We start from the raw sequence: 12,419 nt of genomic DNA on the forward strand, positions 1-12,419 counted from the left end.
GGTTTGGGAGGGTGGGGAGGGGTGGTTTGGGAGGGGGGGTTGGGAGGGGGTTGGGAGGGTGGGAGGGGGTTGGGAGGGTGGGAGGGCTGGGAGGGTTTGGGGGGGGGGTATTCCTCGCTTGACGGAAGCGCGCTAGAGATTCTAATCGCGGGGTTCACGTCGACTCGGCAGAGACACGCAGCTCCCCCCCCAGCAAACCACCCGAGCGGGTGACAGTCGCGCTCACGGCGTTCGCACTGGCAGCTCTATCCACCGCTGGATACGGAGGCCCTCTTCCACGCCGCGCTGCGCCCACAGAGTCGCGTTCACCGTTCCACTTGAATCCTTCACTTGGCCACGCCGGTCAGTGCTGGGAAGGGGCTTTGAGGGGGGTTCGTGGAGTTTGCTTTTGAAGCCGGTAGCGCTTGGAAGTGCAGCTCCACGGCTGCAACCTGCTTGGTTGTTTTTGCTGCACCGCCCTCTGCTGGTCACTACGTGGCACCATCAACAGCTGAGAGCCGATCACAAGTCTGGGTCTAGTAGGCAGCCTTGTCACCCAAACAAGCAACTGCGTCTGCTAGGCTTCAATACAATTCTGCTTCGCTTGCGAGATCATTGAACTGTGTAGTCGTAGTCGTGGTAATAATTAGACGGGTGACTTGAGGAGAAAACTCATCGTCAGTACAAGCGGCGGCGGGGGGAGGATTTCTGGCCCAGTTTCGTTTCATCGCCGGCCTCGTGGGGTCGGGGACACGGGGGGGGGCCTTTCGTGCAGCAAAGTGGATCTACAATGAGTGGTCGGTGGTGGTGAGCGACCGTCTCCTGGCCTGGTAACGTTTGCACATCTTGTAAGGGCGTCACTTCCGCTGACTCTTTATGAGTTTTTAATGATTTATAATTAATTATAATGGGGTTACTGTACTCGGTGGGCCCCGCTTGTGTCTTGTAGACGAACGACGGTAAGGTGGTTGGGGTTCTCATCGGCAAAGGTGGTTGGTGGTCGTGAGTTTTATTCGCTTTTAAATGTGTTGCGATTAATGTGGTGGTCAGTAAACCTTTGGCTTACCACGCTACTTAAACCTTCGAGTGTATTCTGAAACTCGTTAACCACTTAACTTGGCACTTGCTTACTCGTGACAATGACTCAGAGTATGGAAGTCATTGTCAGATCTGTGTGACTGGGGCTGAGATTCGTAACAATGCGTGAGGACATTTGGTAGCTTTTGATGGAACTGCGTGTGAAACACCGAATTAACATGAACTATCCGTGTCATCTGCACTGTGCTCTTACGTAACGCGTCTCGGTATAAACACAGGGGCTGATTGTGGTGCTTGATTTGAGTTCGTGTCAACCCACACGGTTTATTCCCCGTATTCTAGTACAGGGAAATCGAGTTTTCAGGTCCATACGGCGTACAACCGTTTCAATACGGGTAACATATAAATGTTTATCTATTTGTTTGTGTTTCTCCATTGTGATGGGACTTTGTATGATGAACGTTGAGAGTTTTACTGGGCATGGGGTGACCAATAATGTCTGAATTGGTCTGTAATAAGGTAGGGCACTGATAAGGGGTTGACCAGGTATGCCGATCCAATTAACCATCGCATTCCCTCGTGCTTGGCTGCGTCTTCAGTGACACAACGAGAGGTCGAGGCTTCGATCACGAAGACGCATCTTGCGGCTCTGTGACTTCATTCATTAGGGCCCACGCCGTCTCGTATTGGCCAACACAGCTCTTTAAATATTGAGGGGTCATTTTGTTGTTATTGTCACCGAATTCGCGGTGGGGGAGGCGGGGGCGGATTGTCTATTCTTGTGACTTTGGTTGCCTATCCCTGGTGTGAGAGATCGATAACCGTTATCAACCCTCGTCGATAAGCGCGGTGAAGTATGGCGAAATATCCATCATGACCGATGCGTGTGTGTGTTTTTGGGGAGCGGTGGTAAAGTGGTTAGTGCGCTGCGCTACGAACCCGGCGACCCGAGTTCGATTCCCCCTCCTGGCCACCACCGGTGACGATTATCTGAACCGGTCACGGGCCTCCCCTAGGTCGACAAAGCTTGCAATGAGTACCTGGTGCGGTGTTTAAACATCACCACTGGGAAGACAAAGGCGGCCGGGCGTGGTGCTGGCCACCCACCCCCTCGTGGGCTGTGCCGGTCTTCATAGGTGCTCCAAAACAGTACTTGCCCCTACAGTCTATTCAGGCTATACGGGGGGATCTTTGTCTTTGTTACACACTGTGTTTATGTGGGCATTTACAGTACTGTGTAATTCACGTCAATTCACCTTTATCCAGCCGTTGGTGGGATTGACGACGGGTGTGTACGTTTTGCTATTCGTATAACATTGTTTCTCTTTTCTTGTGCAGCCGGTGGCAGTGACACCTTTTTTTGAGCTCGAGACGTTGATGCCACGAGCAATGGAGAACGCAAAAGAGGTGAACGCATTGGGTGGTCATTATCAGACTGACCAAGGCAGGGGCGCGTGGGTTCGATCCCGATCATGACGCCTGCTGCTGTATATTTGGAGTTTACGTGTCTCTCTCCCCGTGGTCGCGTGGATTTTTCTCCGGGTCCTCCGGTTTTTCCCTGCACATTTAGAAACGTGTTTGACAGTATTTGGCTGCTATAAATGCCCACGTGATAAGCCACCACTTCGTTGAGCTATCATTTGTGGCCAGGTCGCTTCTGAAAACGAGCTGTATATAGCTCCGTGGTAAAATAAATAAATAGTTTTTAGTTTAATTGAATAAGCCCTTAGATTATACATTCGACCAGGGCAGTGTTTTTTGACAATGACGCACCAAGGAAGAAGATGTCATCTTTCCAAGTATTTTTTGTGCGTCTAGGTTGTAAAAAATACAAATGTTTATAGCAGTACTGTGTAATCCGATGCGTTTTAACAGTGTAAAACGGTTATAAGTTAGGTACATTGTGTCAGCTTTGTTTTACGATTTTCATTGTTTCAATGAAAGCAATGTTCAGTGCAATACTGCAGTGGCTTTTCTTTCATGTCAGATGACACGGGGTTGGGCAACGTTGAACCAGTTTCATAGTTATTCGGCTCCCTTCCTGGAAATCGAGTGATGTCGCAAGTTTATGCTTTTATAGCTGCTCCCCGCTGCTATGGCTGGACCGCAAGGCTAGTGCGTGATGCTGGTTTAACATTTGGCTTGTTTTCGGTTTACGTCCGCTTACGATGCTTTTTGGTGTCAAGTGTGCTAAACCGAATACTGTATGCTGTGAGTGGGTTTACTGCTGGCGGCGAGCATGCGCTTTCCAGAACCTTAATTTGTTTACGTGTCAATGGGTGTCACGACCATTTATTATCGTGTACAAATTATTTTACAACCTAGTCCTCATGTAGACCAATAGGTCGTTTGCAGTAGTATAGCGGTTAGCACGCTGGGCTATGAACCCAGTGACCTGAGTTCGATTCCCGAACACGACCAATAACAGTCAATGGGTGTCACGACCATGTATTATCGTGTACAAATTATTTTACAACCTAGTCCTCATGTAGACCAATAGGTTGTTTGCAGTAGTATAGCGGTTAGCACGCTGGGCTATGAACCCAGTGACCTGAGTTCGATTCCCGAACACGACCAATAACAGTGGTGAATATTTGAATCGGTCCTGGACCTTCCATAGGTCGACTCGGCCTTAGACGAGTACCTGGTGTGGTGTGTAAACATCAGCAGTGGGAAGACAAAGGCGGGTGGGCGGGTATGATGCTGGCCACCCACCCCCTCGTGTGCCCTGCCTCCTTAATAGGTGCTCACTAACAGCACTTTCCCCAACAATATGTTGATGCTAAAAGCGGAATCATTGTCATTGTATGTGTGTTATATCCCCAGGATTTTGTGGAAGTTCGCGTCCGAGATCCCCAAATCCAGGACAGGAATTCATGGCATCCTCACGTGGATTATGAGATATTCCTGCACGTAAGAAATTGTTCTCAGTAAGGCACACCGCTGAGTATTTTGCTCATGGCATATTCTCATTTTCTCTGTCAAACAGAACTCATTTTTTTTAGCAGTATCATAAATGCCAACTTGCTGAGCTATAGAAACTGCCTCATGTTTTTGTCATGGTTAGCAACTGTGTAAAAAAAGCCTCGTAAACTCAATGCAAAATATGTACTTGTACATAACTTTTATAGGTCCAGTAATCATCAACCAATGGCGATATGAAACCTTGTGTTCAGTCTGCACACTTGAGGATAACAAATTACTTATTAAGAGAGTCAGGCATTTGCCAGCGTGATGGCCAACTTATTGAAATAACTTTTGCGAAATATATTTATTTAGTCCCATTTTTCTCCATTATATTATCTCTGCCTTGATCTCTGTCTTGATACTTGAAAGTAAAGGTATGATGCTAATCAGACTTCCCCGTCGAGGTGCACCCAGTGCCCTCCCTAGGATCGAGCGACATGTGTGACAGCATAAGGCGCCGCGATCAAGGGTGGCCTTTAGTAAAATCCAAGTCTTATTTTTGCGTCAATCTGAAAGAGCTGTCACGTGTAACAGGTGCAGTTTTGGTCATAATTAGTGCATATCACACCACCTTCTGATGAAAGGAGTGTGGGGGTGGATGGGAGGGCACCGAATGTAAAGTTTATGCAAGGTGCCAGTTCTCCAGCCCTGGGTGTACCATCCAACATCAAATATACAATCCAGCGTAACTGAAATTCACAAATTATTTGGTCTTAATTGTCATCGCTTGGCCCTGGTGGTAACACAGTTTTTATATTTTGCAAGAGTATTAGCTCTTGTACATTGAGGTCAGACATGACGTGATGTGGAAGAAAGCAAGAACGGTGCACATATCAGTCAAGCTGAAATTAAGTTGATATTGAATTTGGGGACAAAGGAGGAAAACCACATCTGAATAAGAAAGGTTGTGAAAATGGAAGCACCAGGGTGGAGGCAGGCCGGGACAGAGGTGGGAAGTGGTGAACCATGATAAGAGGGACTATGGAGTGGACATGGAGATGGCCCACAACAGTAATACATGGAGAGAGAAGACCAGGAAGTCAAAACTCACATTGGTGGGAAATATTCCAGGAATAAGAGGAATAGTATTAACTTTTTACATATTGTCGGAAAATAAATTCTAGTTACTGTTGTACGTACACAACATTTGTGCTTCAGGCTCTCGGTGTCGATTTTTCTTTTTCAGACTAACAGCATAAGTTTCACGCGCAAGGTGTCTTGCACCCGTCGTCGATTCCGGGAGTTCGTGTGGCTGCGCAAGTGCCTGGAGAAGAGCACGAATCTCGAGTACGACGTCCGCAAAGAAGGGCGCCACCCACGATAGTGAACCATGCATGTCGTCTGTGACCCGGTTTTACTCTTCCAGTTGTTGATTGCTTTGCATCTTTTTAGCCGCTAGATGGAGCTCTTCACCAAGCTTACGTTTTAAGTATTAGCAACACTATCACGCGCAAAATTTGTTAATTGAATTTCGTGTGCATCGTATATTAATATCACGGTGAAAAGGTATGCGTTTTTTTTGAGTGTCGGAGGAATTTGCGTGAAGGTATTTATCAGACACCGGGGAGCATCATGCAGGCATATACCACGTACCTGTTGTTCACTGTTGCTATCAAACTGCATTGGCTGTGATCAATCATTGCTTTGTGTTGATACAGGCAGCTACCGGACCTGCCACCCAGGAACCTCTTTTTCAGCTGCTACAACGAAAATGACGTGGAGATGAGGAGGCAGGGCCTTCAGAATTTCCTGCACAGGTTGGCCTGCATGTCCACATCGGCCACAACAACAGTCACTTTCTCTCTACCCACAGTGGCGCTCGGCAGTTTGAGATTATAAGTAGTGTGTTTATTTCCCAATGTAAGCATGATGCTGTTTTTCACCTTAATGCTCTAATGTATTTGTTATATTTAACTCTGTGTGTGCTGTATATTGTGTGGTATAATGTCACTTGGGGTGGCTTGGTGGCATACTGCACCATGAACCTGATTCCCGGCCACACATTTCTTTAGACATACTTTTGTGTTTAGTTTGTTGTCCGTCTCCCGCACCTCCAATTAGTACAGTTGGCTACGAATGGTGCGAAAGAAGTTCAAAATGTGTACATATATGTAACCATGCATCATCAACATTGGCCGTCATCAATCATTGGTCAATACACTCGCTTCCGTCACCATCTCTGACTCCCGGCCAAGAGCAACAGTGGCAAGTAATATTTGAACCCGACCTGGGTGTTCCTGCTTCTCCTACACATACTAACCAGCATAGTGAAGTCTGGTCAAACAATTGTCATGGCCAACAGCCTCCATTCAGCAGTTGGTCGACAAAAACCTTCCTACTTTTACAATATTACACAAATTACACAAGATGCAGTTAATATGTAATTTTTCGGCACTGGAATGAAGCAATGAAAGTTAAACTTGGCGCATTTTCCCCGTTGTCTTATGTCGGCATGCGTCAGGATAGTGAAGATGGTCATCGTGCTATCGGACAGCCGCCTGCACCTGTTCCTGCAGAGCCGCCTGAGCGTAAGCGAGATGGACGCGTGCGTCTCTGGCCTCACCAGCTTCTCCGTCCACGACGCCATAATGTGCCAGCAGCGTGCCGGCTGCCGCTTCCCGATGGAAGAGCCGCAACCGCAGCAGCCGCGACAGCAGCAGCAGGAGGAGGAGGAGGAGAATGAGGTGGCTTCTGCTAGGGAAGCGTCGCCCCCTCGCAAGAGCCACCCAGATGTACTCGCCATGTCCACGTACGATGGCGAAGGAGAGAAACCCTGCTGCGGGGAATATGACACAGAGAGGCAAGTGCAGCTCAGCGCATGATGCGATGAGGCCGATATTAGGGAGCCGCCACTGGAGCTATGCACTTTTAAATCTAGATTGAAATCTCATTTCTTTAGAACTACTTTTTGTGTTTAGTTTGTTGGCCATCTCCTGCACATCAAATTAGTACGGTTGGCTACGTACGGTGCGAAAGAAGTTCGACATACGTGTACATATTACCGTGCATCATCAACATTGGCCGTGATCAATCCATGGTCAATTCACTCGCTTCCATCACCATCTCTTGACGGTTCTGCGATCTCACAATCCACCACACACATGAGCTGATTTCATCACCGCATCTCCTCGGAAGTGTTTCCTTGCCTGGACTGATGTATTGGTTCGGTAACATTAATTGTTATGCTCAAGGTATACATGCGTCGAATCAAACTTGTGAGAATATGTTTATTTACAATTTGGATTTGTATGTATTTGGCAAGATCTAGAGTTGCTGGTTATTTTAAACGAGTTAAACTGTACAAAAGTACTTATACAAAATGTAGCAGTAAAAAACTAGAATTGATTATCACGTTGCAACTCCAGATAATGGAAGTTACATTTCTGCGAGGTGTACTGCAATGACCGGCATGGCAAAACGTGGTTGTATAAATAACTCGCAAGACCCTCAAGGCATGGTGAGACCCTCATTCAGCAGTGGATTTACAAAAGGGCCCTGCATATACGTGATGTGTCGTTACATGCCTAGACCTGATGATGATCTCTGAAGCAGAGAATGATGCAAGGACTGTGAGCAGTTCTATGCTATCCACCAACATGCTCGTGCCTGAGACAGTCTCAAAACCCTTGACCTTTTTTGAAATCAAAAGTGGATTTGATCATGAATATGCGAATATAATTAATGCTGCTTGTTCTAAGTGTCATGAACCACACACTGGTCAGTTGTAATTGCGCACACACTTTTAATAGGAATGATGCCCTTTACCCAGGAAAGTATATACATTTTTTAAGAAGAGTCCTGTCTTGTTTGCTTGGCGAATTTGTTGTTCGTTACATTAATATCACATTTTGTGTTTGTACTCGCAGTGAACAGGACTCTGGGTCGGGCTCACACAACAATTGCTTGGAGTAACCTCGAGCAACATCACAGAGCAGTGTTACTGCAAGGAGCCAGCAGAGGGAGCCAAAGCAGAAAGCATTCAGCTTAACCAACCCAGCAGCTGACATCTCCTGGCTTTGAAATGGACCAGCTACCAGCATGTACCAAAACGCTGGGCAACTGGGATCTGGCAAATTCCCGACAATCAATCCACTGCTGGATTAGGGTCTCACCCATGCAGTGCAGGTCGTGGTGGGTTGTATGGCTATACCGCAGTATGCTGGTGCGGTCTGGGTTGGTGAAGACGCAGAGCCATCGACAGGAGCATGGCAGTGCAATGGATTGTGCTGCACTGCCCTCTGCTGCCCACAAAGTAGCCCAGGAACAGGCTGCAACACCTGTTTTATGCACAGTGAAATTGGGACCTGTTAAATCCCCGCACCATTATAGCCTCTTGAAAATCACCGTGGAGTCCGTAATGATTTTGATATTTAATGTATACACGTGTGCGTGTGTGGGGCTAAGTTTTGGGTCCGACACAGCTTGTAAAGGGGTGTGTATGTGTGCGCGCGTCTTAAATGTTGGAAGTGGTGGCAGTTGTGCTTGCATTCACAATTGGGTCTTTAACCCCACCAAAGCTATACTGTGAGCAATATTGCTTCTTTAACATCTTGGTAATATATTTTAAGGTGTCGCTTATTACTTTATGAATAAATGCATTCATTTTTTATTTAAAGCTTTCGTGACTGCAGGGATTCATATTATTGGTTCTTTACCGAAAGAACCAAGAATATAAAGAATATAAATGCATTAATGTTTCACCTTTACCTCCTTTAATGTACGCATTTGTACATTTTGGAGTTTGAAAACATGCATTGTGTAGACAGATCACAATTCAGCATACAAAAAAAATCAGTTCACGATATAAAATATCAGCTTCATAATTATGGATGGAACATTGCCCGTATTTCAAGATACTGTGGTATAATAAGCTTTGCAATTATAAATGTTCCAATGTTTTAGAAAAAAAATCTTTTTACATAGAATAGAAAGCTAATATAAGAGTATAAATTATTTCAATGTTGCACTGTTTTGTATCCTGTCATTACGATTTTTATTTTATTAACATTTCCTAAACCACATGCAGACATGTTTACGAAGACAGCAATTAGATCAAACTGTGCAATACGTATACTGTGCAGTATTACTTTATACAGTGTTGAAAGTAATATTTTCAGCTGGTGAAAAGTGAACATTTTTTGGTACGGCTTGTATGATCATTGTAAATTCTGGGACAAAGTTGGTGCTTGAAATGTTTAATAAATATTTCTGGTATGCAGCACTATTTCAGTTGCCCTGTGCCCATCTATCATCACTACCTCTGTTTATAATCAGGCCTGTCGAGGGATTTTTTTTCCCCTCTTAACACAAACTTGCCCGCAGAGCTATATTTAGGCATTCAATAACCCAGCAGTAAAAAATACAATTCTGTCATTTAATAGCAAAACATTTCCGTCATTGCCAAATGTTAACCGTGAGCATAATGGGCGTTGAGATGACAACTGTGACGGCTCCAGCTTGAAGTGCAATCTAAACTGGCTCCGACAATCACCCACGGAGCCGCACGGAGCCGGGTCTTGCGGCAAAAAGCATCGGTAAGCCCAGACTTATTCCAGGCACGCGCCGAATTAGAAGTTAATGGCTCAGACCGTCCATAATTTACCTTGTTGCTGAGATTGCCGCCAGTGCTGCGCTGGTCGTTATATTTTAAGAGCGCCGTGGTGGAGCGGGCGGGGGATGATGGATCATGTTTGTGAGGGCCTGGACAGATTGGCACCACCGAGGAGCTCCAATCAGTGGGCGACCTCGGGGCCTGCCTTGAGGCTCTGAGTGCCGGCCTTGTGCTTTACGCTGCTGTGCAAAATAAGATGACATGGGGACCTGCTGGTTCTGAAGCCATGGCCCACCCAGCTGCAATACCGTATGGACGATAGCTCTTCGACGAAAGGCCCAATTATTCACTCGCTGCCTTGAGTTGCAGATACCCTCACGAATCGGCTTACTTGTGTGTGACACAAGGGGTAACGGGAATGAAGGAAAAAATCCGCATTAATTGACTCGTACGTCACTCATTTTATTCACTCGTCGCAAGTAACACGTGCGATTACCTCTTCCCGACGTAGCTTCCTGAACAAATAAATCCCCTAAAAAATAATGGGAGAGCATCTGCCCGGCACCGTAATTGTTTCGCTCGCGGTCGTTGGGCGGAGGCGTTCCTAAAACGCTGCGCTGCAAAAAAAAAGAAATGGGTAAAACTGCAAGATGCAGACGGAGCATCGGGATATCTGCCCCGTAGATGCAAGGGGACGGCAAACAGATGGCCCGCGCAGCTTTATTGCCCGCTCCGTCAAACCCATAAGTCATGTTCTAATATCAAGCGTGTCAGATTATGGCTCTCTAGCCATCGCCGCCGCTTCATCACCGCATGCATCCTGCCCGGAGATGCGTGACCTCATGTAGGCGGTCTTGACGTTGAGCCTTAGAGGTCACAACAGGCCTTCTTGCTCGGCAGAGAATGAGGCCACGCACCGAGCTGTATATTTCTCGCGTCCCACGTCACGCCGCTGTAAAACGCCGGTGCCGTGGGTAGAAAAATGCCTCGTGCCACTGCTGCCAATGCGGGCTCTAAATTTTTTGCGTCGGAGGGACGGGCATGGCTGAGGCTGCTTTTCATGGGCGATCGCACTCGTATTGTTTGGGAAATGTGAATGTAAGCGCTTTCTGATTCATACTTTATACCTCATCCGTATCTAACCTATATAACCTGAAATTTGATGTCAACATGTAAACTATTTTTAGTGACGAGTAAATGCCAGTAAATATTTCCTGTTATATAAATGTGATATGTTGCTCTATACTGTATTTAATATTTCCAATGATGTGCGAAATTGATACTGTTTTTGTTTTGTTTAATCGGCAGTGAGCTGCAGTGTCTTTTATGACCCAGATCTCGATTATAAAAGAGACGTTGAGCCTCAAATCGCTCTCATTTCGTTTTCATAATCAGAATCTTTTTTTCGCACTGGAGAAATCCGATGAGCTATAAAGCTCTTTTTCACACATGTCCAGTCGGGGCATATCTACCTACCTAGTGTATCCTCGACACAGGAGGCCTGCTTCCAGCAGTCGACAGATCGTGGCTGCTGATGACCCTAAACTCATCGCTGTCCTGAGAGAAAATAGGATTCTAAATGTGGCCACTATCAGCCCCCCCACCCATCATATTGAACCCCCTCCCTGGCTTCTCAATCGACCCCCTTGGGCCCCTGAATGACCTGGGCCCTGGGGCGACTCGTGCGATGACAGTGAGCTCCATCTCAGGGGTGGTGGAGGGAAGGGGTGGGGGGGGGGGGCGTGATTGCCAGCGTCGTTAGAGGGGTGAGACAGGGTGGGCTGTGTCCACTGTGACCTCTGACCCTCGTAACCTTGGCCATACAGATTGCGTCCATTGCCGCTGCGACCAAGCTGGGCGTAATGCACTCTCCTCGGACGAGAAACTGGTTTTAGTCGCCTGCGAGCCATAGCCAGCGGGTCTTGAATAGGAAATGTCGACGTTTCCCCGGTATGCAACCTATCCTGCATGCAGAAGCCCCATGGTCAGTGCGCAAACACCGTGGTGTAGGAATAGGAATTGTTCTAAAGAGTGGCTGTAGACATGCATGTTTGGCGTTCTGAGAATTACTGTCGTTTTGTGTGTGCGTGTGTGCTTAGTTTGTTGTCCTTACAACCCCCCAACCCCGCACCTCCGATTATCACGGTTGGCTACGTACGGTGCGAAAGAGGTTCAACATAGATACATTACAGTTCAACGTGCAATCCCTTCCACTCAGCCATAGGACCAAGCGTCACAGGCCGAACGCCAGATTAACAAGTGTCAGAGCCCGTTCTCCACAGAACGGGGCTCAATCAGAATAAAGTAAAATAATGAAACTTGACGAGTGCGTTTTTTTCTCTCTTCCCGCACACCGCCGCTCGCACTCTCAAGTCGGCGTGCCTGCAACTCGGGGTTACATCAGCCCCTGTGCACCCTCCTCCTCCCCTTCTTCTTTTTATTTTTTACGACCACGGCGGTTAGGATGACACCAGAGTCATCTCCCGGGCAACCAACGTCGTAAAGTCGTCGTCATGGAAATGTCCATTATGGTAGTAGCTGGGATGTCACCTCGGCAGAGCGAACACGCGCCTGTGTTCTGCGCACAAATCACCGCCTCCACTCCCTCCCCCAGGGGGCCCTCCTGACCACTCCTGACGCATGTTTGGCTTCGGCCTGTGGCTTTGACAGGCCTCTGGTGATCTTGGCTGTCCTCTTTGTGCACCCCTCCCCCCCTTCAAGAGAAATAAGAATTAAACTACAGCTGCGGGAAGAAGGAGGCAATATTTACATGAGCGGGGTGGCGGCGGCGAGTGTGTTAAGGCACCCCGAGAGATTTATTTTTGCGCTTTATTTAAGCTGTACCACAGCATGCTTTGAAAACAAGAAATGGCCCGGGGAAGAG

The 12,419-nt window shown here is 47.2% G+C and overlaps 1 protein-coding gene across 3 annotated transcripts; it reads left to right on the top strand.

Moving 5' to 3' along the window:
• Positions 1 to 87: 87 nt before the first annotated feature.
• LOC144934533 (sorting nexin-10-like) lies at positions 88 to 9,208 on the top strand. Of its 3 annotated transcripts, none has more exons than XM_078860417.1 (7): positions 88 to 342; positions 2,356 to 2,424; positions 3,844 to 3,930; positions 5,171 to 5,271; positions 5,643 to 5,741; positions 6,446 to 6,784; positions 7,851 to 9,208. In XM_078860417.1, the coding sequence occupies exons 2-7, from the start codon at positions 2,395 to 2,397 to the stop codon at positions 7,894 to 7,896; spliced, it is 702 nt and encodes a 233-aa protein (XP_078716543.1). In that variant the 5' UTR covers positions 88 to 342; positions 2,356 to 2,394; the 3' UTR covers positions 7,897 to 9,208. The 3 variants fall into 3 exon arrangements, with proteins under 3 accessions (XP_078716543.1, XP_078716544.1, XP_078716542.1); XM_078860418.1 differs by lacking the exon at positions 88 to 342 and adding an exon at positions 370 to 827; XM_078860416.1 differs by lacking the exon at positions 88 to 342 and adding an exon at positions 370 to 809.
• The last annotated feature ends 3,211 nt before the right edge of the window (positions 9,209 to 12,419 follow it).

The sequence above is a fragment of the Lampetra fluviatilis genome, chromosome 10 (genome assembly GCF_964198595.1).
Source record: "Lampetra fluviatilis chromosome 10, kcLamFluv1.1, whole genome shotgun sequence".
In the NCBI taxonomy this organism is placed as follows: Eukaryota; Metazoa; Chordata; class Hyperoartia; order Petromyzontiformes; family Petromyzontidae; genus Lampetra; species Lampetra fluviatilis.

Excerpts from the sequence above, each read along its gene's own strand:
- LOC144934533 (XM_078860417.1), top strand. The coding sequence starts at position 2,395 with ATGCCACGAGCAATGGAGAACGCAAAAGAG. Across the intron at positions 2,425-3,843 it reads CAATGGAGAACGCAAAAGAG|GATTTTGTGGAAGTTCGCGT; the intron begins GTGAACGCATTG and ends TTATATCCCCAG. Across the intron at positions 5,272-5,642 it reads GAGAAGAGCACGAATCTCGA|GCAGCTACCGGACCTGCCAC; the intron begins GTACGACGTCCG and ends GTGTTGATACAG.